General features: G+C 47.1%; 1 protein-coding gene across 11 annotated transcripts in view; it reads left to right on the forward strand.

Annotated features, from left to right (window-relative positions):
* LOC127045833 (KAT8 regulatory NSL complex subunit 1-like) overlaps positions 1 to 27236 on the forward strand; it is a 137624-nt gene that overhangs the window by 105216 nt on the left and 5172 nt on the right. For all 11 annotated transcript variants that reach the window (XM_050942520.1, XM_050942521.1, XM_050942519.1 and 8 more), the window contains 4 exons: positions 1486 to 1661; positions 4417 to 4538; positions 6226 to 6280; positions 12843 to 12955. In XM_050942520.1, coding sequence (XP_050798477.1) covers positions 1486 to 1661; positions 4417 to 4538; positions 6226 to 6280; positions 12843 to 12955 — 466 coding nt within the window. The remainder of the gene's footprint in view (positions 1 to 1485; positions 1662 to 4416; positions 4539 to 6225; positions 6281 to 12842; positions 12956 to 27236) is intronic.

A 27236-nucleotide genomic window follows, 5' to 3' on the forward strand; every position in this document is an offset into this window, starting at 1 on the left:
TGCATGATATTAAAACTATCCATAGAAGTTAAGCTCTTAGGAAAGCTGGCAGACTCACCCAAGACTAAAAACTAATTCCATGCTAGAAAGAATTAAACTCCAGTTATAGCATCCTGGCTTGTTTAATGCACCATGTTGGGTGTTCTAATTTGTTTTTTTTTAAATAATATATTTTCTTATACCCAGTACTTGCAGAAAATTGCAAGCATAGTGTGCAGCCTGCGAGGCAGACATGTCCATGGAGTTCTTATAATGGGGCCCACAGCTGCTGACTCTGACGTACTTATTTGTTTTGCAGTTGTTGATATGAATTATCATGAACAAACCAAAGAACATTTAAGGCAAAGAACTTTATGCTGAAAATACAGATCGGCACCGGCAGTGTGGTGTTTGGCATTTGGTGCACATCCCATGTGCATTCAGCTTTGTGCCTTCAGCTGTATGAAAAGGGAAGCACTATATACATTGGCTTAACAATAGTTAATTATCCTACCCATTGTTTTCAGTCTGTTTGTTTCTCTTTGAGAGAAGAGGTTACTTGCAAAGACTGTAGCTGTCATCCATCCAATGGTTGGTTCAAGAGGCATTGAGTAGAGAATGGTCAGGCTGTTAGCACTGAAGTAACTCACCTTTTCAGGTGTAAGGAACCTACTAAAGAAGGCAAACTATTACACTTAAATATCAACTCCATCAGTCTTGCATCCTGTGTCAGTTTCCATGGCTTTACTATGTGCTTTAGAATAGCTGCTGTAGTAGTCTGTCTTAGGTCCCTTCTGCTCAGGGATTAATCTTGGCTTCTGTCCAGTGGTGTCAAAGAGAGCTGTTCTCGTATAGCAAATGCTGCTGCTGCCGCCAGCAGTGCATTTCAGTGTTTTCGCTGATAATAATTCACTTCCTTTGATTCATGTTTGAGAGGACACATCAGCCTTTCTGTGCAGTTTGAGTTGACTGTGGTAGTATTCTTCACTTCCTGTCCTAAAACTGTGTACTGTGGTTGAGATAATTTGATCAACTGCTGCACTTTAATGGTGGGTGAAAAGATCTTTATATATCACTTCCCCTCCTCAGAGTAAGTGTTATGGGGCTTAATTATAGTGGTCAATAGTGTTTTTTAAATTAATGTGATACACAAAACGGAGTAATTCAAAGATGAGGCTAATGTGATCAGTTCAACATATGAGGAAGATTCTTGGTGGCCACTTTTTGGACACACTGGAGGGCAGTCTACTGTTTTTGATAGTTATATTCATTGCAAACACCCAGCAAAGATGAATTTCCCAGGTGATATGTTCAATTCTGTGCAGAGCTGATGGTTTCACTTGGGGTTTCTGACTTGTAGATTTTTTTCCCCCATTTCCTTGATTTTAGCATTTCTTCCACAATACAGGCTGGGTTCTGGTGGACTGACAGATAGGAGCAGCAGTGACTTATGAACAAATTACTCTGGCTTTACTTGGGTTCTCTGTTCATGTGCTTTCTTAACAGGTTCATTGTTTAAAGGGGAGAGGCAGTTTAAAGGAACAGACAATCACAGCTTGCTTGTTCCTGGTTCTCAGACACATAAACATAGTCCTTTGATGCACCATCTACCATCTTTGTATCTAGAAACTCCTCCAGCCCCATCTTCCAGCCAGTCCCCTTCCACTGCTAATTCAACAATGGTGAGTCAGAACATAATCTGTGTCAAACAAACCTAAAAAAGGGAGCAGTTTTTAATGCAGCTGGGGAACATCTGCGTTGCTGGACATTGCCAACAGATGCTAGACTCATAGTGGGCACCCTGTGCCAAAGCTATGGGAGGGGAGTCCTTACCTGCCAGTAGGCTGCAGGGACAGTCTGGAAATGCCTTTATTAAAAAGATCTTGCTATTAAGCAGACAGTAGCAACTACTTGCTTCAGTTGTCTTAGCCAGGACCCAAAGTAGCCAGGGTGCCTGCTCTCCTACCACCAGGGCCAGCATATGTGGTCTGTAAATTTGATACTAAGCATACACCATTAATAAAGACGGGTGCAAAGTACTTCACTTAGGAAGGAAAAATTGAGTGCACAACTACAACATGGGAAATAAATAGCTAGGTGGTAGTACTGCTGAAAAGTATCTGGGCATTATAGTGGATCAAAAATTGAATGTGAGTCAACAATGTGATGCAGCTGTGAAAAAAAGCAAATATGATTCTGGGGTGTATTAGCAGGAGTCTTATATGTAAGATACAGGAGGTAATTGTCCTGCTATATTCAGCACTGATGGAGCCTCAGCTGGAGTATTGTGTCCAATTCTGGGCACCACACTTTAGGAAAGATATGGACAAATTGGAGAGAGACCAGAGGAGAGCAACAAAAAATGATAAAGGGTTTAGAAAACCTGACCTATGAGAAAAGGTTAAAAAATCTGGGCATGTTTAGTCTTGAGAAAAGAAAACTAAGGCGGGACCTGGTAACAGTCTTAAAATACGTTAAAGGCTGCTATAAAGAGGACTTTGATCCATTGTTCTCCATATCCACTGAAGGTACAACAAGAAGTCATGGGTGTAATCTGCAACAAGGGAGATTTAGGTTAGATAGGAGGAGAAACTTTCTAACTATAAGGGTCTGGAATAGGCTTCTAAGGGACATTGTGGAATCCCCACAATTGAAGGTTTTTAATAAAAGGTTGACTGAACACCAGTCAGAGATGGTCTAGGATTAGTTGTTCCTGCCACAGTGCAGCAGGGTGGACTTGATGACTTTTTGAGGTCTCTTCCAGCCCTACATTTCTATGATTCTGTAAGTCCTGTGCATAAATAAATCCTTGTGTGAGCTCTGTGACTCCACTTTGTTTTGATTACAAATTAAGTGGGAGAGAAGGGAATTGTTCTGGACTTCTCTGAACAAAGCAAAAATATCAACAGGAAATTGATTTTCGTATTTGCTTACTGTTTTGGAGAGGCAGGGAGGGGAAATGCTACATCTCACAATAGTCATTTGTATAAGCCCATATAGGATAAGCATTGACTGGCTCCTGTCCAGGCCTCTGTGGATATGGGGAGACTGCTGGGTTAGAGGGAGGAGACTTTGAAGTAGCAATTATTACATTTATTGCTCTCCTCCTCCCCCCCCACACACTATTTTTGACCAATGGGGAGCTGTTTCAGGCTTGACTGAAAGAAGCAGATGGAGCAATCCCAAAGCTGAACTGCTTTCCTGTTGCCCAGATAGCTTCAGCAGGGCTGGCCAATCTCCATCCTGCGTTGTCTGCTCCAGATCCATCTCATGCTTCACTGCTATTTCCAAAATATTTGAAGACTATTCTTTGAGGACTCCCTCACAGAGTCTACTGACATTGTCAGCTCACTTGCTTGGAGCCCTATTATCAGCAGCTGTTCCATCTTTCTGGCCCCACCTTCTATAGGCAGCTCCATTGGGAATGCCCAGCTGCAGTTGTCTAGGGGTAGAGTTGGAAGTTGGGCCTGTTAGCCTTCCTTGCTCTGGAGTGGAACAATCTCTTCAGAAGCTTCCTGGACCAAATTCTAAAGGATGTTATGGACAGGTCTTCCCATCTGTGTTTCAAGTTTTTTACACTGTGCTCATCACTGTGACATCCGAGCACCTAACTTTTGGCTGCTACTGACTTAGTGTGCCTACATTGCAAAAATAAAAACACAACCCCCCACCCTCCTGCAGTATTAAGTCTTAGAGTTCAAATCAGCTGACTCGGGCTTGCACTTCAGGGCTAAAAATAGCAGTACAGATGTTCCCACTCAGCCTGGAGCTCAGACTTTGAAACCTAGTGAGAGGGGAGAGCTTTGAGTCTGAGCACCAGCCCAATTGTACTCCGTTTAGCCCTGTAGCATGAGCCCCACAAGTCCGACTCAGTTGACCCGCGTTCTGAGACTCAAGGCTGTTGGGGTTTTTTTGCACTGTAGATATACCCGCAATCTGGGTTTGAGCTCTTCACCTAGAACTGAGAGGCCTTTTGTTCCACTCTGAGTATGGAGACTTCCAAAAACCTGATTTACAAGTAAAGGGAAGTCTTCGTTTCTCAGGGCCTGAGCGGAAATTCCAGTGCGGGGAGGAGACTTGCTTAGCTGAGAATAATTGAGTAATAAATAATACTTTGTTATGCTAGATGATCTAAAAACACTTTACAAATATTAGGATTGGCAATATCAACTATGATAGGTAAATATGCCCACTTTAGAGAAGAATACATTGAGCCATAGGGTTTGCTTGATGTGGCCAGAATATCACAGCAGGTTGGTGGAAGAACTGGGGAAAAAACGCAGGAATCCTGCTTAACCATTACTCTGAACACTAGATAACATGTACCTCTTGTTCTAGAGAAGTTGCTTTTTCCATGGTATGATTTAAATGTTCTTTTGTATTGACACTAATGCTCTGTCTGGGCTTTTTTCCTTTCCACTCTGCGTGTGGTTTCAGGTATCCTCAAAGAAAAGAAAAGTGGAATGTTCCTATGACATCAATAACATTGTGATCCCAATGTCGATGGCAGCAGCCACACGAGTGGAGAAGCTGCAGTACAAAGAGATTCTAACACCAAGGTATCTGCAGTTGGGAAAGTATTAATAATTCCTGTTGTGTTCTGTGTAGGGTGGTGGTGTTTTGGCTGTGAAAAGGGAAAGCTATTTCTCTTTTACTAAAGCTCTATCTTTCGTCAAGAAATAACAATAACTTAAATTAAGACAGTATATCTTTAAAAAAAAAAAAGATGCAGTTTGCCACTTCAAAGGGGAATTTCATGGCAGCATCGCTCACTGGCCAACTAGCATATGGCAGTAGTGTTTGTGCTGGGTCAATGCTTCCCAGCTGATGGCTGAAAAATTCCCAGACATGAGAGAGAGTAGCAATGGAAATTAGTCTCTTGTTCAGTTGTTGGCACATGTCATTTGTAGGGATATTAGCAGACCAGGCAAAGAGCTTTGAATTGTATGAGTGCTTCAAGGTATAATTACTAGTTTCAGAAAGATTGAAATAACATAAATCTAAATCTATGGCTTCTAGGAGCGCTACAAGATAAGTGGTGTGCTTGTATGTGTGTATGTCTGTACTAGGAAGCTTTGGGCTTGTCTACATCAGAAAGTTGCAGCGCTGGTGAGGGAGTTACAGCGCTGCAACTTAGGAGGTGTACACATCTGCAGGGCACCACCAGCGCTGCAACTCCCTGTTTGCAGCGCTGGCCGTACTCCCGTTTTGTCTCGGGTGTAGAGGATCCAGCGCTGGTGATCCAGCGCTGGTAATCAAGTATAGACACTTACCAGCGCTTTTCTTGACCTCCGTGGAATAAGCAGGTATCCCAGCATACCTGAGGAAGCCTCTGGTAATCAAGCTGGTCTCCTTCCCCGGCTTGCTCTCGCGTTCCCCGAACCCCGAGCAAGCAGGTCTCCGTCCCTGCGGTTTGCAGGGTGGTTCCGGGAACACGAGAGCAAACCGGGGAAGGAGACCAGCTTCGCCGCGGTTTGCTCTCGCGTTCCGCGAACCACCCTGCAAACCGCAGGGAAGGAGACCTGCTTGCTCGGCGGTTCGGGGAACGCGAGAGCAAACCGGGGTAGGAGACCAGCTTCGCTGCGGTTTGCTCTCGCGTTCCCCGAACAAGCAGGTCTCCTTCCCTGCGGTTTGCACGGTGGTTCGCGGAACGCGAGAGCAAACCGCGGCGAAGCTGGTCTCCTTTCCCGGTTTGCTCTCGCGTTCCCCGAACCCGAGCAAGCAGGTCTCCTTCCCTGCGGTTTGCAGGGTGGTTCGCGGAACGCGAGAGCAAACCGCGGCGAAGCTGGTCTCCTTTCCCGGTTTGCTCTCGCGTTCCCCGAACCCGAGCAAGCAGGTCTCCTTCCCTGCGGTTTGCAGGGTGGTTCGCGGAACGCGAGAGCAAACCGCGGCGAAGCTGGTCTCCTTCCCCGGTTTGCTCTCGCGTTCCCCGAAACCCCTTGAAGCCGCCCAACAGCGCTGCAGTGTGGCCACATCTAACACCACTTGCAGCTCTGGTTGCTGTAAGTGTGGCCACTCTGCAGCGCTGGCCCTATACAGCTGTACTAATACAGCTGTAACAACCAGCGCTGCAAAATTTTAGATGTAGACATGGCCTTTGTCAGTAAAACTAATCACCTTTGGTCTAGTGTCCGGTAGCTATGGGGAAGGAACTATCAAGCCAGATCTTGGCTCTGAGTCTTAGCCAAGAGGGTGACATGGCAGTGAGTGCAGAATTGTTCTGACATGGAATATTCTTTCCTGCAGCTGGAGAGTGGTAGAGCCCAAAGATGTGGAGCCACTGGATCATATGGACTCTGAGGTGAGACAAAATCTACTTTGTCACTGTTTCTGGTCTCGAGCACTATTGACAAATTATAAATGTCTTTAGAAGCAACAGCCATCCTGGAAACGTCTTATTGGCATTTGTATTATTAGAAGTAAAGATTGAGTGTAAACTGCTAAGCCTGCAGGCTTTAATAAGCAAAGTCTGTAGTAAATATCCAGCCACAGCGCACAGCTTAATCAGTGAACTGCCAGTATATGCATGAGGGTCAAAGCGTGCCTCTGTCAGGAACACAACCGGGACGTGGGTGGTCATGCCTACTGGTCCAAGCCATGGGGGTGGCCAGGCCTGGAGGTTAGAGCTGAGCTACAAATCAGAACACCTAGGCACATAATTGAGGCCAGAACCAATGGGTGAGCCAGAGATGTAGTTGGGAACTGAAGCCGGGGGTCAGAGCCAGAGATGTCAGGGACAGAGTAGGGTAGGAAGGAGCAGGTACATGCTGAATGGGAGCAGAAACTGGAGCAGGCACAAAAGCAGATTGGGAATAACAGCAGGTACATTATACAGGAAGGAGGATCAAGTGCAGCTGTTGAGTGGGCTGCACTGAGCAGCCCACGAGTTTTGGCTTTTTCTAGGTCAGGTCATAGCTTAGCCCTATCCCTTCACCAATCAGGAAGTACAGTCAGTTAGGTAGCCCCTGCCAGGATCAGCTATGCTCGGTGTGTTACTAGGAGACTGACCCTATTGCAGCTAGCTCCCTTGACAGCAAATGCCCCCAACCCTCAAGGGTGCCTTCTAGGGGCTTTACGGCCCAGTTTTTCTAGGTTCTTCTGGTGAAAAACATGTATGAGCTCCAGAGCACAGACATTCCCTTCTGATTCCCAAGACCACTCTTCTGGACCGTAACCCTCTTAGTCCATCAGGTTGTAAAATAGACCTCGGATTCATTTAGAATCCAGGATTTCTTGCCCTTCATATTCTTCTTGATCCTGGACCTCCATGGGAGTGGGCCATGAAGCAGAGCGGGATTTTTTTGTGTAGGGCTTCAGGAAGGATATGTGAAAAACTGGGTAGACTTTCACGGTTTTAGGCAGCTGGAGTCGGGTTGACTTGTTCAGTGATCTTGAATGGATGCAAGTATTGATGATCTTATTTGGCTGGTGGGTGGGAGGATTTGAGATGTTTAGCAGACAGCCATACCTTATTACCCACTCTTAGTATGTGTGCAACTTGGTGATCTTGGTCAGCATGGTGTTTATAAGTTTCCTTGGTGGCTTCCAGATGCTCCATAAGTTCCTGGTGAACTTGGTGAAGGTGGGTAACAAGGTCTGTTCTCAACAAGAACTTGAGTCAGCAGACGCGGCTAGAGGGAACTGAGAGTGAAAGCTGTAACTGGCAAAAAAAAAAAAAAAAAAAAATGGACTGTTGTGGATGAAGGCATAGACAGAGGTATTGTAAGCGAATTCAGTGTATGGCAGAAGAGTGACCAGTTATCTTGGCGATAGTTAAGGAAGCATCAAAAATATTGCTTGAGGATTTGATGTACCTGCTCCATCTGCCCATTGATCTATGGGTAGTAGGCTGAGAAGATGAAGAGTTCAATTCCCAGGATTTTATTGAGTTCATGCCAGAACTGGGAAGTGAACTGTAGGCCCCAATCAGACACTATTCCAACTGGCAGTCCATGGAGCCAAAACACATGGTTTAAGAAAATGCAGATTGTTTCGTGAGTATTGGAGGGAGAGCAAAAAGAAATAAAACACACCATCTTCATGAACAGATCAATGGTTTCCAGGATGACAGTGCAACCGTGGTAGAAAGGGAGCTCTACAGGAATTTCTTTGTGACCATGGACCAGCACTGATTTGGGGTGGCAGAAGCTGGAGTAATCCAAGCATCTTAACACGTTTGCCCTTGCTTTGAAAGCTTAGATCAGAGAAGTCAATGTATTTCCTCACATCAATACTTACCCTTGGCCACCAGAAACTTTATACCTGCAAGTCCTGAGTCTCATGGTGTCCAAAATGGCCAGCACCCGTGGTGTCAGGGCACATTCTTAACACTTTGAGTCTGGGCTGATCATCTAGAACAGGGGTAGGCAACCTATGGCACGGGTGCCGAAGGCAGCACGCAAGCTGATTTTCAGTGGCACTCTCACTGCCCAAGTCCAGGCCACCAGTCCGGGGGACTCTGCATTTTAATTTAATTTTAAATGAAGCTGCTTAAACATTATAAAAACCTTATTTACTTTACATACAACAATAGTTTAGTTATGTATTATAGACTTATAGAAAGAGACCATCTAAAAACATTAAAATGTATTACTGGCACGCGAAACCTTAAATTCGAGTGAATAAATGAAGACTCGACACAGCACTTCTGAAAGGTTACCGACCCGTGATCTAGAATGTAGAAGTGCTGCTAAGATATAGTGGACCATTGTGCAAATGGAAGCCTAAGCTGAATGGTGCATTGGAGGTATCAAGGGTCTCAGAGTTTGGCTGCTTGCAGGTCTTTTGGGAGTAGAGCCCGAATAAGAGATGGTAAATCCTGGGCTGTTGTTCCACCAACAGAATTAGATGTCATAGCACAGTGTTTTGGGGAGTAGTGTTCAGCACAGCATATTTGTCCTTGTGGGAAAGGCCGTCTGCTTTCTCTTTCTGTGATGCAGGGCAGTGGGTAATACTGAAATCAAATCTGGCAAAGAAAAGTGACCCCGGATCTGATGATTAAGCCATTCAAAGATATTCTAAGTTCTTGATGACCTGGATCAGGAACTGAGCCCCTCCAAAAAGTATAGTCATTCTAGTCCCAGTTATGATAGTTCTTCTCAGCGAGGGTTAGTTTACGTGAATAATACACACGTGGATGGAGTTGGTGATGCAGTCCTGCATTTTGTGAAAGTTTGGCCCTGATTGCAACATTTGAGACACCTGCTTCCATGGTAAAAGGTTTGGATAGACAAGAATGGGAGCAGAAGGGAAGGCTTTCTTTAGCTTACTGAAAGCAGACTGTACTTGGGGAAGATGATAAAGCCAATGAACTCAATAGTGTCCTTATAACATTTGCATTTCTCAGGTTTGATGTAAAGTTTGTTCTGGTGGAGTCTGTCAAGAATGTTGCGGACATGTTGCTCATGTAGTTTCTGGTTTTTTGGAGAAGACAAGAATATAATCTAAATAAACAACAAATTGTTCCAGCATGTCCTGAAAATAGTAATTTACGAAATGCTTTAACATAGAGACATTATTTAGCTCAAAATGGCATAACTAGAATATAAGAACAGCCATACTGGGTCAGAACAAAGGTCCATTTAGGCCAGCATCCTGACTTCCGACAGTGGCCAATGCCAGGTCCCCCAGAGGGAATGAACAGAACAGGTAATCTTCAAGTAATCCATTCTTTGTCAGACATTCCCAGCTTCTGGCAAACTAAATACTCAAAATGCCTGAATGGAACCTGGAACACAGCTTCCACTCATCACCTTCCTTGACATGAACCAGATAGCAGAGTCTGTGAATTTTAGGGAAAAAACAGCCAAGCAAAGTATTTCAAAAAGTTGTTAAGTGGCAGCGGGTAGCGATTTCGAACAGTCACTATATTCAGAGACCACTGATCAATGCAGGGGCCAGGGAAATGTCTTTTTTCATACCAAAAAAGATTGGATCCCCTGCTGTAAAGGCAGAAGGACAAATAAACCCCTTCTTGGAATTCTTATGGAAGCATTCCTGGAACGTCTGAAGGTTCAGTACTGAGAGGGAGTATGAAGTAATCATAATTGTGATGTGTTGGTAAGACATCTGCACTCTCTCTATATCAAAGACGTCAGCGAAGTCTCGATATTTCCCCGCAATACCTGAAATGGTTGAGAGGGTGCTGGAGAGAGCAGCAGCTATCTTTGAACTTCCCCCTTCAGCAGCTCTATTGTGAGAGGGTTTGGATCTGACACCAACCTTGGGAGACGTAACTGGCAGCAGAATCTTGATGTAAAGTACACCATGCCTGATCCCTACTGGATCCACAGGTCATGGTCAACCAGCTATGGAATGACGGGGGACTGAGCGGCACAAATCGGTCCAAATTGCAGAATCTCCCGGTTGACCTGGAGTGTGGTCAGAATCAGCAGTGTCATCTGGTGAATAATAGGACCAGAGGAGTCGGGGACCCATCAATGGATTCCATCAAATCAGGGATGCTGTTTCACTGATTGGGAATGTTATGGGTCCAAGTAAAATCTAGTTCCATGAAGTTGTTAGAGGCTCCTGAGTCCACCAGTGCCCTTAGCTAAACCCCAAATATGGCAGGGTATTGTAGCCAAAGAGGAAGTAGGAGGGTGGTGGCTCACTAGCCAACTACAGCCAGGATACTGTTTGACATAAAGGGCTTTCCCAACTGGGGCAGGACACAAGTCTTACTGACACCACTGCACATAGTGCCTGGGTTCCCCGCAATATAAGCATAAATCTAGAGCTCGTTGCAGGTTCCTTTCTATGTTGGCAAGGCAAGGTCGAATTTTTTTCAGCCTGTGGGTATAGAAAATGGAACTTGCTTTCTAGTTGACATTTGGCCAGGTGATCATCATCAGTGCTGATGCACAGCCTGACCAGAGCATTTAGGTCAGACAGTGGCTCTACCCGCACCAACTTGTCCTTGATTTCTTCATTCAAGCCATGCCGGAAATGGTAGTGCTGTGCTGCACTGCTTCATTCCACCTAGTGACAGCCACTAAGTGCCAGAATTCCATGGCGAATGGTCTGTTCCCTAGCATAGGAGCCAGAGCATCCTTGGCAGAGCAGGTACAATTCAGATAATCGAAACAACTGCCATGTCTTCATGGAATTCCTTAAGCTGCCCTAGCAAGGGGCTGGAAGTCTCCTTCCAGGCCAGGGCCTTCCAGTTAACAGGCTGATGAGCCTAAATTGGGCGTGGTCAGTGGGAAATGACAGATGTCATCACATGAACAGGAGGCAGCATTGATTCAAGAAGTTGCAAAATTTCCCACAGTCACTGTCAAACTGGACTAGCAGCAGAATTTTCAGTTCCTGAGGTACCTGAGCCCTGGATAATGAGACTTGTGCCTGCAGGGCCATGATTTGGGTTTGTAGCTTCTGCAAGGTGCCCATTACCTCTGTTAGGAAGAGAGAGCCCTAAATGGGGGTCAACCTCACAGCAGAACCTCATTTTCAGTCTTTCTCTTGCAGGCTGCTCAGTCTGTCAGGAACAGGACTGGGAGGTTAGCAGTTAGTCTTAGTGGTTGGAGTCATGGGGGTGGCCAAGTCTGGAGGTTAGAGCTGAGCGGAGAATTTGAGCCATGGGATGTCCAGGGGCATAGTCAAGAGCAAAGCCGAGGTCAGAGCCAGGGATCAGAAGCCAAATACCAGAGCCAGTAGGTGAACTGGAGTCATGGTCAGGAAGCGGAGCCATGGATAGAGAAGGGCAGGCACAAGAGCAGGCTGGGCAGGAACAGGCGCACGAAGCAGGAACTGGAGCTGTCACAAGAGCAGGCACAGGCTGGAAAGGTGCAGGAGCAGGCACTGAGGAAACATGATCAAACACAGCTGTGGGGTGGGATGCATTGAGCAGCCATCAAGCTCTGACTGCTGCTGGGTCAAGTAGTAACTTAGCCCCACCCCTCCACCAATCAGGAAGTGCAATCAGACAGCCCCTGCCAGGATCAGCTATGCTTATTCTGTCGGTGGGAGATTGACTCTGCTGCAGTTGGCTCCCTGACATCTGCATCAGCTGTTATGAAAAAGCATGTATTGGGTCATCCCTCTCTACAAGCAGCAGCCACAGCAAACCCTTGAGTGGTGCTTTAATGTTCTTGGCATCCGTTCACATGATCTATATAATAGAGGCTTTGTCTGTCTCAGAGAATCCAGACAGTAGTCTGATACACAAACTGCAAATTCAGCGGCTCATGAAAAGTATGACTGGCTTAGTGATTCAAAACAGTGGTTCCAATTCCCCAGTTAAGGGAGATCTCACCAACCCGAGCAACCACAAATGATGTGATTGTATGGTATTGCTCAATGTTGGAAAGTCTCAACTCCCATCACAGAGGGCTTATTCAGTAAGAGAATTCATCTTGAGTTCTAGTGGGTTGCTGTGTTCTACAGAGAACAAATTGTGAAGAAAACTGTTCTATAGTTACATGAAATAAACTTCTTTTTCTCTCTCTCTCTCTCTCTCTCTCTCTCTCTCTCACACACACACACACACACACACACACACACACACACACACACACACACACACACTCAACAGCATGAACAGATGTCTCATCTTCCAGCATTCAGAATCCAATTATATAAATAAATATGTAAGTCACATACAGCAGATTTTGTGATTTTCACCAGCCAAACCTGAAGTACAGATTAAATCCTTGTTAACTTGATCCTATGTGAATTGACTTCCATTTGGAAACCCTTTTTAAGGAACGGGGGGGCGCGAAACAGACTGTGGTTTCTCCAGTATTGTCCAGTAGGCGTTGTTATCTGCTGAGTTGTACTTGACCAAACAGTAGTGTCACCCTGAAGACAGAATGTCATCTTTAGAATATTAGAGGGAAAACTAGCTTTGTTCTTTTTCCTAGCTGGAAGACACTTCTGATGAGACCTATCTGAACCATCACACCAAGTATGAGGAGCTTGAACGAGCCCGATGGGATTCGTGGGCAGCAGCTGTTTCCCACAAGCGAGGAAACAGGTATCAATTTCTCATTAGCACTACATAGCAAGGCATGGAAGCAAGAATCTTTATTTCCTCTTCATGTTAAACTATACAGAGATCCTGCTTTGGGGTTGTCACATTCTGGGTTGCACTCCAGACCAGTGAGGGGTTGTGTGGTTATAGGTCCCAACGTGGGCCACTCACAACATGTGTTCTACACTGACCAGCTCTCTCCTGGACAGTTCAGGTATTAAAAATCCATTGTCCCTGTAAAGGGTTAACGTTCAGCAATTTGCTTCTTGAACTGTTAGCAAACAGTTCAGTTTAAACACAGCACTGGATTGGTTTAGATTAAAAAATAAAACAAGATTATTGACAAAAGAAGATAGGATTTAAGTGGATTCAGGTACCAGGTATTAATGTCAGAAATGGTTACAAGAGAAATAAAGACAAAATGCTTTCTAGTAGCTAAAATTTAACAAGCTAGATTTGGTTCAAGGTAAAATCCTTACAACATGTTCCCAGCAATGAGGCTGACCAAATTCTCAAGTCGGACTTTCCCCGAAAATCAAAAGGCTGGTTTCTTTGTCATCTTAGGTGAAAAAGAGAGAGTTTGGGATTCTTCAAGTGCTTGCTCATGTCCATTCCATATTAGGTGTGTGCGCTCGCCACATGTGCCAGAAATTTTTCCCTCAGCAGTATCCCTGGGGAACAGCTCTGACACCCTCTGGAGTGGCTCCTGCATAGCACAATATAAGGGGTGCTGCTGGCTCCCCCAACCCTCATTTCATTCTTGCTGCCAGTGACGGTGCTGGAACATCATCTGCTTCAGCTAGCATTGTTTCATTCTCTGTTCTTGCGAACTTTTGAAAACCTGTAATATAGTTGTATATAGTTAATAGTTGAATTAGTTACTCTTCGTAATAGTTCTTGAACTCTTCATTAGTCCCAAATGGGACTCAGCAGGGGGACGGGGCATGCCAGACTTTAAGCCTTGTGATGATTGCAAACGGCCTATGCCCATCAACGATTCGCATAGTAGCTGCTTACAGTGCTTGGGCGAGGGGCATATAAGCAACATGTGTCGTCTTTGTAAGTCATTCAAACCTGGGATGAAAAAGGAACGGGCCAATCGCTTGAAGGTGCTCCTGATGGAGTCGGCACTCACTCCGGCACCAAAGCAATGGCCCGACTCGATACCGAGCACTGCATCGGCCCCCCTCCGTGGCTCCAGCCAAGAAGCTGAAGAAGACGTGGAGGAGGAAGTTTGTCTACTTCCCTTAAGGAAAAAGAAAGGGCTGGGGGTGAGCCAAACCCTGCGCCAGGCAGCTCAATGCCCCCTTTGGGAAGTCAGGCCCCAGCTCAAACTGAGCAGTGCAGCCCATCCCATGCTTTGCCTGCAACTCCAGATAGAGGTAGCCTCCGCCAGCTACAAGTGCTGTCAAGGCCCTGCAGGCAGTTCAGGAGATCCTGATGCTTCCGGTGCCGCCCACACTAGCTCTGGCGGTATCCAGGTCTCGGGGTAAACCCGCCTTGGGATCTCCGCATGTCCCCGCCTCAGCGGCACCATTCCCCTTTGCATGGAACATCCTGCCACCACTCGCCCACCCGAAGCCGTTACGCCTCAGATAGGCAGGTTCAATGGAGCCCTCTTTGATCCCCGGACCTTGGGCACAGACTGGGATTTGAGGCGTACCTCCCTGGTAGTCTGGCGCAGACACACTGAGGCCTGCGCCCCTAGGCAGGAGCACTGAGACCAACCCCTCGCATCGCCAAGAGCTCGGTACAGATCCAGGAGTCGAGGTCACCAGACTGCTGTCGTTGATCTCTGAGATGGGGATCACCACGTTTGGAGAGTTTTTCCCGGCAGCTGGTGTGTGATAGCTCCCAGTCCTGCTCAACATCCCAGTTGGGAAGAATAAGGCATAGATCACCAGGTTTCCGACGCTGATACACCGAAGGCCATCTGTCCCCGAGGCCCCAGCCAAGGCATTCGTCCCACTCGGACAGGTCTGCCTCCAGGCACAGCAGCTGGCATCGGTCAGATAAGAGCCACTGCTCCACCTGATCCTGGTTGCTGGGTAGCGACTGCTTCGGCACCGAGCAGGGCTCCCTAACTGCGGGACAGCCTCCGGCTCCTGCAGTGCCGCCTACATCATCAACAGTAAAACCTGTCCCATGGCCCTAGGCACAGTGGCCTTCACCATGGAACCCCTGCGGTTCACCCAGCCTTCCTAGGCTGGCCACTTGGTGTTGGGAGCCTCAGGCAGGCCTGTGGCCTCAGCATCCCAACCTCCTTCAATGCCCGAGACTTTTGGGGGAAAGGACCCCACAGGTCCAGGAGCACTCAGGGGAGCAGCCTGCTAGACCACCAATGAACGTGGAGGTTCCTGCGGTACTGGCATCGTCCTCGTCATCACCAGACAAGGCTATCATGGAGCCGCCTCACCCATTTCTGCAGGATGACACTAAGGCACACCAGGAACTATTGAAGAGGATTGCATCTAACCTGGGGCTCCAGGCCGAGGAGTTGGAAGAACCTTTGGACTCCTTGTTTGATATCCTCTGCTTCTTGGCCCCTGCCAGGATGGCCCTTACCCCTTCACGAAAGGGTATCAAAGATTACCACTGCCCTGTGGCAGACTCCCTCCTCGCTCCCTATCTCTAAAAGGGTTGAATGCAAGCCCTTTGTGCTAACAAAAGGGCACGAGTACCTATACTCCCACCCAGCCCCCAATTCCCTTGTGGTTGAGGCGGTTAACCACAGAGAGAGGCACGGCCAACCAGGGGCTACCCCCAAAAATAAAGACTGAAGGAGGCTGGATCTTTTTGGGTGTAAGACTTATTGTCTTCCAGCCTGCAACTGAGAGTGGCCAGTCACCAGGCCCTTTGGCTGCTATGATTACAACATGTGGCAGGCCATGGGCAAGTTCCAGGTTTTGCTTAAGGAGGGCATGAGGAAGGATGTAGTGCTGCTTTTCTGCGGTGCGTCCCTCAGTGGGGCTGTGGGGTATCCCACCGCCTCGCTCTAGTCCGCCGGCAGTCCTGGCTCTGCAGCAGTGTGGGGACGGCCAGCACACAGTCAGGGGCTCAGACTTTTAAGCAGGGGGGCTGAGCCAATAGTTCGAATAGCCGCCCAGGCCCTAGGTCAGGACAGGGCAGCAAACAAACAGAGACCCAGGCCCTTAGTCGGGCTGAGTCAGCAGTTCAATAATAGCCCAGGCTCTAGGTCAGGGCGGGGCAGCAAACAAACAGTCAAAGACTCAGGCCTTTACGCAGGAACTGAGTCAATAGTTCCCCTTTTCCCTGGCCTGGAGAGGCTAGGGCCTCCTGATATTGGAAGTCTGCCACCCAAGGAGTGGGTGGCAGGGGGGACGCAGGCCCTCCCACTCCACTGCATCCCAGCCTGGGGCCCTAGAAGCGGCAGAAACTCACTGCTGTCAGTGGGGATCCTGGCCGCAGCACACTGACATAGGCTCTGGCAGTGTTGCAGCCAGACTGGGGTTGGCTGCTGTCATAACATTTTTCCCAGATCTGGACCTTAGCGTCCAAAATATGGGTGTTAGCATGAAAACCTCCAAGCTTACTTACCAGCTTGGACCTGGTAAAGCTGCCACCAGCCAGGAATCTATACAGTGCCTGGCGCACTGTGGTCTCCCCAGAACCTTCCCTGGGGGACCTCCAGACTCAGATTTCTTGAGTCTCACAACAAAGGGGAATACGCCATTTCCCTTCCCCCCTGTGGGTGTTCCCTCCCTGGGTTCCTGGAGAGATATACAGAAGCAAGCTCCGTGAATCTAAACAGAGGGACTCCACCCTCCCTGTTTCCAGTCCTGGAAACACAAGTACTTCCCCCCTCACCCAGAGGGTATGCAAAGTCAGGTTAGTAAATCTAACACAAAGAGATTTCCCCCCCTGACTTCTTCCTCCCACCAATTCCCTGGTGAGCTGCAGACTGAATTCCCTGGAGTCCCCACTAAAGAAAAAACTCCAAGAAGTCTTAAAAAGAAGGCTTTAAATAAAAAAGAAAGAAAAAGACATAAAAATGGTCTCTCTGTATTAAGGTGACAAATACAGGGTCATTGCTTAAAAGAAAAAAATGAATAAACAGCCTTATTCAAAAAGAATACAATTCAAAACATTCCAGCAACTACACACATGTAAATACAAAAGAAAACAATATAAACCTTATTGTCTTACTATCTTTGTACTTACAACTTGGAAACAGAAGATTAGAAAGGCAGGAGATAGAAAAATCACTCTCAGAGCCGAGAGGGTCAGACACAAGACAAAGAACAAAGAACTCACACCCAAAACTTCCCTCCACCCAGATTTGAAAAAGTCTTGTTTCCTGATTGGTCCTCTGGTCAGGTGTTTCAGGTTACTCCTTTCTAGGTGAAAGAGACATTAACCCTTAGCTATCTGTTTATGACAGCTGCCCCCAGGCTACTTCCACACTGCTCCTCGTAGGGTACCTGAGTCGTCGTAGCGTCGCCGGCGGTCACAAACACCATCGGTTCCTCTGGGTAAGTAGTGGATGGTAGGCTCAGCTCCTCCTCGGGGTAGCGGGCAAGAGGCAGGCTTGGCTCCTCCTCGGGGTAGCGGGCAAGACGCAGGCTCGGCCAGTCCTCCCCGGGGTAGCTGGAGCGGGGTAGGCTCGGCTGGCCCGGTGCGATGTCAGGCCGGCCGCGGCCTTCTGCTGTCTGCCCAGAGGAAGCTCGGTCGCAGACGTCTGGCCTCTCCGGCGGTTGGTTCCCAACTGAGCTCTGCCGGTGAGCTTTTATATTTCCAGGTCTGCGCCGTGACCTCTGAGGGGCGGACGCAGGACCCAGTGACTCCGCCCATGCTGGTGTTAGGGGAGGTTCGTCCCTCAGCGGGGCTGTGGGGTATCCCACCGCCTCGCTACAAAGGAATTCCGGACAATCCTCCAGGAGGGCACAACAGCAGCCTGAGCAGCTCTCCAGGCGGCTTCTGACGCGGCAGACTGCAGCCTACACCATGGCCTATGTCATCTCCATGCAGCAAGCTTACTGGCTGCTCCTCTCAGGCTTGTCCACCAAGGCTCAGCGGTTGATGCAGGAACTGCCCTTCGACGGTCAGGCCTTATTTGCAGAACAGACTGATACCAAGCTGCATGGTTTAAAGGACTCCCATACCGCCCTGAAAACACTGGGGCAGTACGTCTGAGGCCCAGCACGTAAGCAGTTCAAAGTGCAACTGCCTCAGAGCCAAGGGAGTCAGCCTCAGCAGGACCTGCCTCACAAGAAGGCCAAGGGGCCAAGCGACCATTTTGAGGGTGCACCAGAGAGCAACCTATCAGACTATTCCCCGGATCCATCTTCCCTGTTTTTTTTCCAACTGCCTTTCCCTTTTCCTCCCTGCATGGACCACAATAACCTCAGACTGTTGGGTCCTGAACACAGTGGTGCAGGGCTATACCTTTCAGTTTCTATCCCCACCCCCCTTCCCTGTCCCTCTTCAGGTATCCTTCACAGGAGGTCCAAGGGTTGCTGCAGATGGGGGTGGTGAAGGAAGTTCCTTTAGAGTACAGGAACCGGGGGGGGTGGGGGTTTCCTGATACTTTTTAATCCCAAGGCCAAGGGCGGTCTGCATCCCATTTTGGACCTGTAAGACCTCAACAAGTACCTAAAGAAGCTGAAGTTCCACATCGTGTCCCTGGCCTCTGTCATCTCCTTCCTGGATGCAGGAGACTGGTATGCCGCCCTTGACTTAAAGGATGCATACTTTCACATAGCGATCTTCCAAGGGCACAGATGTTTTCTCTATTTCATGGTGAGACCGGGCCACTATCAATTTGCAGTCCTCCCATTTGGCCTGGCTACTGCACTGAGAGTGTTTACCAAGTATACGTCGGTGGTGGCGGCTTACCTCAGGTGCTGGGGTATCCAAATCTACCTGTACCTTGATGACTGGCTCATCAAGGGAAGCTCCAGGTCTCAGGTGCAAAGGGATGTTGTGGTGCTGCAAGCCACTTGCCAATCCCTAGAACTACTGGTGAATGACAGAAAGTCCACGTTCGTACCAGTGCAAAGGATAGAATTTATCGAAGCGGTGCTCAACTCAACCTGCATGAGAGTGTTCTTGCCGCTAGAAAGCTTTTGGGCCTTGACAGACCTTATCGCAGAGGTGTCTGCATTTCCCCTGACTACAGCTAGGGTCTGCCTGCGTCTGCTGGGCCACATGGCAGCTTACACGTACATTGTCTGCCATGCCAGACTCCGGATGCGGCCCCTGCAGCAATGGCTGACGACTGCCTATTCCCAGTCCATGGAGTTGATGTCAGATGCCTTGGCTGAGGTGCACGCCTCAGAGATCTCCAGACCCAGGGTATGTGGTCCTTGGAGGAGATGGTGCTCCATATAAATGTCAAAGAACTCAGAGCGGTCTGATTGGCATGTAGCATCTTCCTACATCACCTGTCAGGCAAGGTGGTGAGAACACTGACAGATAACACAGCCTCGATGGTCTACATCAACAGGGAAGGGGGAGCATGCTCATCGGCTCTCTGCCAAGAGGAACTCTGGCTCTGGAACTTTTGTGTCAACGATGAGATCCACCTGGAGGCTTGTCACCTCCCTGGCGTCAAGAACACGCTAGCGGATCACCTCAGCAGGGCGTTCTCCTCTCACCACAAGTGTAGTCTACATGGTCTTCCAGAGGTGTGGAACTCCTCAAATGGATCTGTTCACCACCAGGCAAAACAGAAAACGTCATCGGTTTTCCTCTTGGCAAGGTCTGGGCAAGGACTCCCTCTCTGATGCCTTCCTCCTGTCATAGTCAGGGGACCTGATGTACATGTTCCCTCTGATCCTGCTCATCACCAAGGTCCTGGCAAAGATCAAGAGAGACAGGGAGCGGGGCCTTGCCAGCACTGGTTCAGCACACTTATGAACCTGTCAGCAGCCCCTCGGCCCCTGCCCAACCGACCGGACCTTCTGTCACAGGACCATGGTCGGCTCTTACACCCCAACCCCTGGTTCCTCCACCTCTCGGCATGGATGCTGCATGACTGAACCTGGAGGAGCGGACCTGTTCAGAGGAGGTCTGACAGGTCCTCCTCAGAAGTAGGAAGCTCTCAGCTAGACTGACCTATCTGACCAAGTGGATGAGGTTTTCCCACTGGGCCTCCGAATGTGGCATCTCTCCCTTGCGATTTTCCATACAGGTTGTCCTAGACTACCTGCTTCATTTGAGGAACCAGGGCCTGGCACACTCTTCTGTTAGAGTGCATCTCGTGGCCATCTCCACTTTTTACCTGCCGATCCAAAGACAGACGGTATTTTCCCATGACATGACTGCCAGATTCTTGAGAGGGCTCAAGAGACTCTTCTCGCAGATATGGACTCCTGTCCTGCAACAGGATTTTAACTTGGTCCTCTCTAGGCTCACAGGCACCCTTGGCGCTGCTGGGTTCCTGTTCCTTTTCCCATCTGTCATGGAAGTTCACATTCCTGGTGGTGGTGACATTGACAAGACGGGTCTCTGAAATTAAAGCCTTGACCTCAGAACCGCCGTACACAGTCTTCTACAAAGACAAGGTTCATCTGCGACCCCACCCAGCCTTCAAATTGGTGTCCTCCTTCAATATGAACCAGGACATTTTCCTCCCAGTGTTCTGTCCCAAACCACACAAGACTAGTGAAGAGAGGCGTCTTCACACGCTGGATGTCTGAAGGGCCTTGGCTTTTTACTTAGGAACATACCAAGCCTTTCCGTAAATCAATTAAGCTCTTCATTGCTACAGCAGATAAGATGAAAAAGGCATCTGGTGTCATCGCAGAGGATTTCCAATTGGATTATCTCATGCATTAGGACCTGTTATGACCTGGCAGGAGTTCTGCCGCCGCAGATTCTCAGGACCCACTCAACTAGAACACAGGTGTTTTCGGCGGCCTTCCTGGCGCACATCCCTATACAGGACTTCTCTAGAGCCGCAATGTGGTCCTTCGTCCACACGTTCACAGCCCATTATGCCATCTCGCATCAACGACGCTGGGTTCCGCAGAGCTGTGTTGCAATCTACATGTCCGTGAACTCCTACTCATCTCCAGGGGTATTGCTTTGGAGTCCCCTAATATGGAATGGACATGAGCAAGCACTCAAAGAAGAAAAGACAGTTCCTTTTCTGTAACTGGTGTTCTTCATGATGTGTTGCTCATGTCTATTCCATGACCTGCCCTCCTCCCCCACTGTTGGAGTTTCCAGCAAGAAGGAACTAAGGGTGGGGGGAGCTGGCGGCGCCCATTATACCACGCCACACGGGCACCACTCCAGAGGGCGTCAGAGCAGGTTCCTTATGGATACAACTGATGGAAGAAGGTCTGGCACCGGTGCATGTGGAGAGTGCACACACTTAATATGGAATGGACATGAGCAACACATATCGAAGAACACCAGTTACGGAAAAGGTAACTGTTTTTTTCTGCCCCTTTCTTTTGTAGTCCAGTTAACCTTGGAAGTGGATTCTTCTCAGGGTTACCACTCAAAGCAATATTTTTTCAAAGAGTGAAGATGATGACATGGAGTCTGGTGGCGAAGGAGGTTCCATGTTCTTTGTTCTCACCTATCTTTGCTGAAATGCAGTTTTCTTTGTCTCTTGCCATCTCCTCTCCCTACTGTCTCAAGGACCCTGTTTACTACTTATATGTAAATTGAGGTAAACGGAATATTTCTTCATTCAGGACATCATACAAGGGGATTTAATAATTTCATGTATAATATTGCCATATACATTTCACCATATTGACCAGTGAGTTATTAATTTTCAAATGGTATGGCACAAGGCATATTTTGTACAAAGATTATTATAACAGCATGTAGGGTGTAAATACACCGGTGCTTTTGGTCATGGTTCCATGGTAATTGACCTAATACCACATGACATGTTGATTTTTTTAAAAAAAAACTTGCATTATATGAAATTAACCGGGAATATGTTACACATTAGATGTGTTAAAAACTGGCTTAACTGATGGATCTAAAAATGTAGTCGTTAACTGGAGATATCAATGGTTGAGACTGTTTTTAGAAGGGGTCCCCAGGTATTGGTTCTTGGTCCAGTGCTATTTAATATCTTTATCAACTATCTAGACAAAATTTAATTTTGTCTAAAGTTACCAGATGACTCAAAGATTGATAAGAGTGGAAAATAATGAGGAGGACAGGTGACTGTTACCGAGTGATAGGGATCACCAGTAACATTCAGACAAAATGCATTTTAATAAGTCAAATACAAGGTAATGCATCTGAGAACAAAGAATGTAGGTTATATCTACAGGATGGGAAACTCTGTCGTGACTCAGAGAAGGACTAAGGGGTCATCACAGATCAGTGGTTCTCAACCAGGGGTATTTGTATTCCTGGGGGTACCCAGCAGTATTCCAGGTGGAACATGAGCTCATCTAGATATTTGCCTAGTTTTACAACAGGCTACATAAAAAGTATTAGTGAAGTCAGTACAAACTACAATTTCATACAATTACTTGTTTATACTGCTCTATATACTATACATTAAAAAGTAAGTACAATATTTATATTCCAATTGATTTCTTTTATAATTAAATGGTAAAAATGATAGCAATTTTTCAGTACTAGTGTGCTGTGAACTTTTTTGTATTTTTGTGTCTGATTTTGTAAGCAAGTAGTTTTTAAGTGAGGTGAAACATGGGAGTACACAAGAAAAATCAGACTCCTGAAAGGTGTACAGTAGTCTGGAAAGGTTGAGAATCACTGTCATAGATTATCACCTTACCAAGAGCTTTCAGTCCAATGCTGTGGCAAAAAGAGCTCTTGCAGTCCTTGGATGTATAAAAAGGAGACTCTCAAGTCGAAGTAGAAAAGCAACCTTGCCTGTATACGCTGCATTGGTAAGACTGTTATTACCATCTTGAAGTGTGGACACCAGAACTGGATTCTATAAGGAAGTGGAAATGCTGCAGAGAGTTCAAAGAAGGGCCAGAAAAATAATGAGGAAGCTGGAAAGTAAGGAGTCTCAGCTTATTGAAAAGAAGATGGAGAGATGATGTGATCACTGTGTCTAGGCACTTACATGTGGACAAGAGGTCTGATAGTGGGGGACTTTTCAAGCTTGCTGACAAAGGTATAATAAGAGCCAGTGTCTGGAAGTTGAAGTTGGACAAATTCAACCTTGAAATAAGATATAATTTCCTAGCCATGAGGGTGATGAAGCATTGGAACAGCTTACCAGGTGATGTGTTGGACTTCCTAGTGCTCGGAGTCTGTAAGATGAAATCAAATACCTTTCTAAAATATACCCTTTAATGTTGGTCTGGGAGAAATTCTATAGCCGGGGAGTACGGGGGGTGCAGAGGGAGAGGAAGGTGTTGTCAGGCTGGTGGTCCCTTCTGGCTTTGGAATCTGGGACTCTCATCAGTCCCCCATTCATCCCCTTCCTTCATGCATCATGGGGAAAACAGGATTGTCTGCACTGCTCCTAACATATTTGTTGCAGCTCTGTATTGACAATGACTCTAATCAAATTTTGTGTGACTGTGCATCAGCTGATCACCTGCGGGGATCAGGAATTGCCAGATTTGGAGTCAGGAAGGAATTTCCCCTCAGTTAGATTGACAGGGACATTGGGATTTTTCACGTTCCTCTGCAGCATGGGGCATGGATTGTCTGCTGGGAAGATCTGGCCAGATCTCATTTAATCAATTTCCTGCCATTGCCAAGGCCTCAGGAATTGGTGGTACCTAAAACTCTCCTGGTCTCTGCCAGTGGCACAACAGTTTAGTCTTCTGAGGAGTGAATGAACTCTACAGAAGTATTTGAATGAAATGTAATGGCCAAAGATATCATCTATTCTGACTTCTTTATATTACTGTCCCTTCTGGCCTTATACTTTGTGAAACTATGGTTCGTTGTAAGCAAAGAAATCCTAGGCTGCTGATGACATGGTTCGTGTAACCAGTCTACTGTGATGACAAGCAAAGTGTTGATGAAATGTATATAGGATAGGGCCAGCTCATCAGAATAGTGACACAGCACATTATCATGCCACATGAGAAATTTAGTTTCATGCTAAGCTTGGTCTCTCATGTCTCATGCTAGGAACTAATAAGTTAGTGCAAACTCCGTGCCCTTTTTCCAAATTACATCTCTTTTGCTTACCTAGGAGTGGAGTTGACAGATTGTAAACGTGGCAATTTCTTCCAGCTCTCCTTGGTTAGACAGCAGGTCATAACACAGTGGAAAGGAGAACAGAAATTTTGGAAACCTGGAGTAGTGGGAGGCACAATGAACATATGTCAGGCCCTGAGGAGGAGGTGAAAGGATTTCAAAGAAAAAAAATTTATGTATGCAGTCAGAAATAGGCAGGACTCTTCAGCATAACTTCCAAATACAGCAATCTGTTTGCCTCTGTACTTAATAGTAGATAGTTTATGCTATTTTATCTCAGATTCCCCCAAGTCTCATCATGAGAAAAAGCAGCTAGCAAATGCTTTCTTAATCTTAAAATTCACCACCACCAACATTGGCAGAAATTGCCCAAGAAAATTGTGAGCTATTGTTGTTGTAGCAGACAGTGGGGGAGAAGCTGCAATTCAGGGGCAAAACACTATTTGCTGGAGACCATGACCAGCTGCGTGAATAAAGGAGGGCTACAATGATTAAGTCCAGACTTCTCTCAGTCTTGTGGTTCACATTTGCAATATGCAGTGGCTTATTTTTATTTGGATTCCATGTTAGTATCTAGTTATGTTCCTGTGTCTCATAGACTTTAAGGACAGAAGTGACTATCATGATAATCTAGTCTGACCTGCTGCACATCGCAGGCCACTGAACCTCACCCACCCACTCTTGTAATAGGCCTATAACCTCTGGCTGAGTTACTGAAGTCCTCAAATCTTGATTTAAAGATTTCAAGTTATAGAGAATCCACCACTTACTACTTTGAACCAGGAAGTGACCTGGTGGAGGAACTGCATTGTATGTAAGAGAGCAGTATGATTGCTCAGAGCTCCAATATGAAACTGGAGAAAAGCCTGTTGAGAGTCTTTGGGTTAAGTTTAGAGGTGAAAGCAACAAGGATGATGTCATGGTGGGCATCTGCTATAGACCACCAGACCAGGAGGATGAGATAGACGAGGCTTTCTTCGGACAACTAACAGAAGTTTCCAGATCCCAGGCCCTGGTTCTTATGGGGGACTTCTATCACCCTGACGTCTGCTGGGAGAGCATTACAGCAGTACACAGACAATCCAAGAAGATTTTGGAGCATGTACAACCAGAACCAACAGGGGCTGTGCTCCTCTTGACCTGCTGCTCACAAACAGGAAAGTAGATGTGGTGGCAACCTGGGCAGTAGTGATCATGAGGTGGTTGAGCTCAGGATCCTGACAAAAGGAAAAAAGGAGAACAGCAGACTACAGACCCTAGACTTCAGAAAAGCACACTCAGGGAACTGATGGGCAGGATCCCTTGGGAGGCTAATATGAGTGGGAAAGAAGTCCAGGAGAGCTGGCTGTATATTAAAGAAGCCTTATTTAGGCGAAGGCACAACTGGAGTTGTAGCTAGCAAGGAATGTAAAGAGTAACAAGAAGGGTTTCTATAGGTATGTTAGCAACAAGAAGGAGGCCAGGGAAAGTGTGGGACACTTACTGGTATGGGTGAGACAACCTAGTGACAGATGATGTGGAAAAAGCTGAAGTACTCAATGCTTCTTTGGCCTCAGTATTCACAGACACGGTCAGCTCCCAGACTGGGCAGCACAATATGGGGAGGAGGTGAGCAGCCCTCAGTGATGAAAAAAACAGGTTAAGGACTATTTAGAAAACCAGGGCATGCACAAATCCATGGGGCTGGATGCAATATATCCGAGGGAGCTGGCTGATGTGATTGCAGAGCCATTGACCATTATCTTTGAAAACTTGTGGCAACTGGGGGAGGTTCCAGACTATCGGAAAAAGGCAAATATAGTGCCCATCTTTAAAAAAGGGAAGAAGGAGAATCCAGGGAACTACAAACCAATCAGCCTCACCTCATTCCCTGGAAAAATCATGGAGCAAGTCCTCAAGAAATCTATTTTGAAGAACTTGGAGGACTGATCAGGAACAGTCAACATGAATTCAACAAGGGCAGGCTATGCCTGACCAACGTGATTGCCTTCTATGATGAGCTAATTGGCTCTGTGGATATGGGGAAAGCGATGGACATGATATACCTTGACTTTAGCTGGCAGCCGATATCAAGCGGAGTGCCCCAGGGGTCGATACTGAAGCCGGATTTGTTCAACATCTTCATTAATGACCTGGGTGATATGATGAATTGCACCCTCAGCAAGTTCGTGGATGACACTAAGCTGGGGGGAGAGGTAGATATGCTGGAGCACAGGGATAGGGTCCAGAGTGACCTGGACAAATTGGAGGATTGGGCCAAAAGAAATATGATGAGATTTCACACGGACAAGTGCAGAGTCCTGCACTTAGAATGGAAGAATCCCAGGCACTGCTACAGGCTGGGGCCCAACTGGCTTAAGCGGCAGTTCTGCAGAAAAGGACCTGGGTATTACAATGGACAAGAAGCTGGATATGAGTCAGCAGTGTGCCCTTGTTGCCAAGAAGGCTAATAGCATATTGAACTGCATTAGTAGGAGCATTGCCAGCAGATTGAGGGCAGTGATTATTCCTCTCTATTTGCACTGGTGAGGCCTCATCTGGAGTATTGTGTCCAGTTTTGACCCTCCCACTACAGAAAGGATGTGGACAAATTGGATACAGTCAAGCAGAGGACAACTAAAATGATCAGGGGTCTGGAGCACTTCACTTATGAGGAGAGGCTGAGGGAACTGGGCATATTTAGTCTGCAGAAGAGAAGAGTGAGGGGGGATTTGACAGCAGCCTTCAAGTACCTGAAGATGGGTTCCAAAGAGGATGGCGCTAGGCTGTTCTCAGTGGTGGCAGATGACAGAACAAGGAACAATGGTCTCAAGTTGCAGTGGGGAAGGTCTCGGTTGGATGTTAGGAAACACTATTTCACCAGGAGGGTGTTGAAGCACTGGAATGGGTTACCTAGGGAGGTGGTGGAATCTCTATCCGTAGAGGTTTTTAAGGCCTGGCTTGACAAAAAGCCCTGGCTGGGATGATTTCGTTGGTCCTGCTTTGAATAGGGGATTGGACTAGATGACCTCCCGAGGTCTCTTCCAACCCTAATCATCTATGTCTATGCTGCAGAGGAAGGTGAAAAAACCTCAGTCTGACCTGGAGGGAAAATTCCATCCTGACCCCAAATATGATCAGTTAGACCCTGAGCATGTGGGCAAGACTCATCTAA

This window comes from Gopherus flavomarginatus, chromosome 2 (genome assembly GCF_025201925.1).
Source record: "Gopherus flavomarginatus isolate rGopFla2 chromosome 2, rGopFla2.mat.asm, whole genome shotgun sequence".
Taxonomy (NCBI): domain Eukaryota; kingdom Metazoa; phylum Chordata; order Testudines; family Testudinidae; genus Gopherus; species Gopherus flavomarginatus.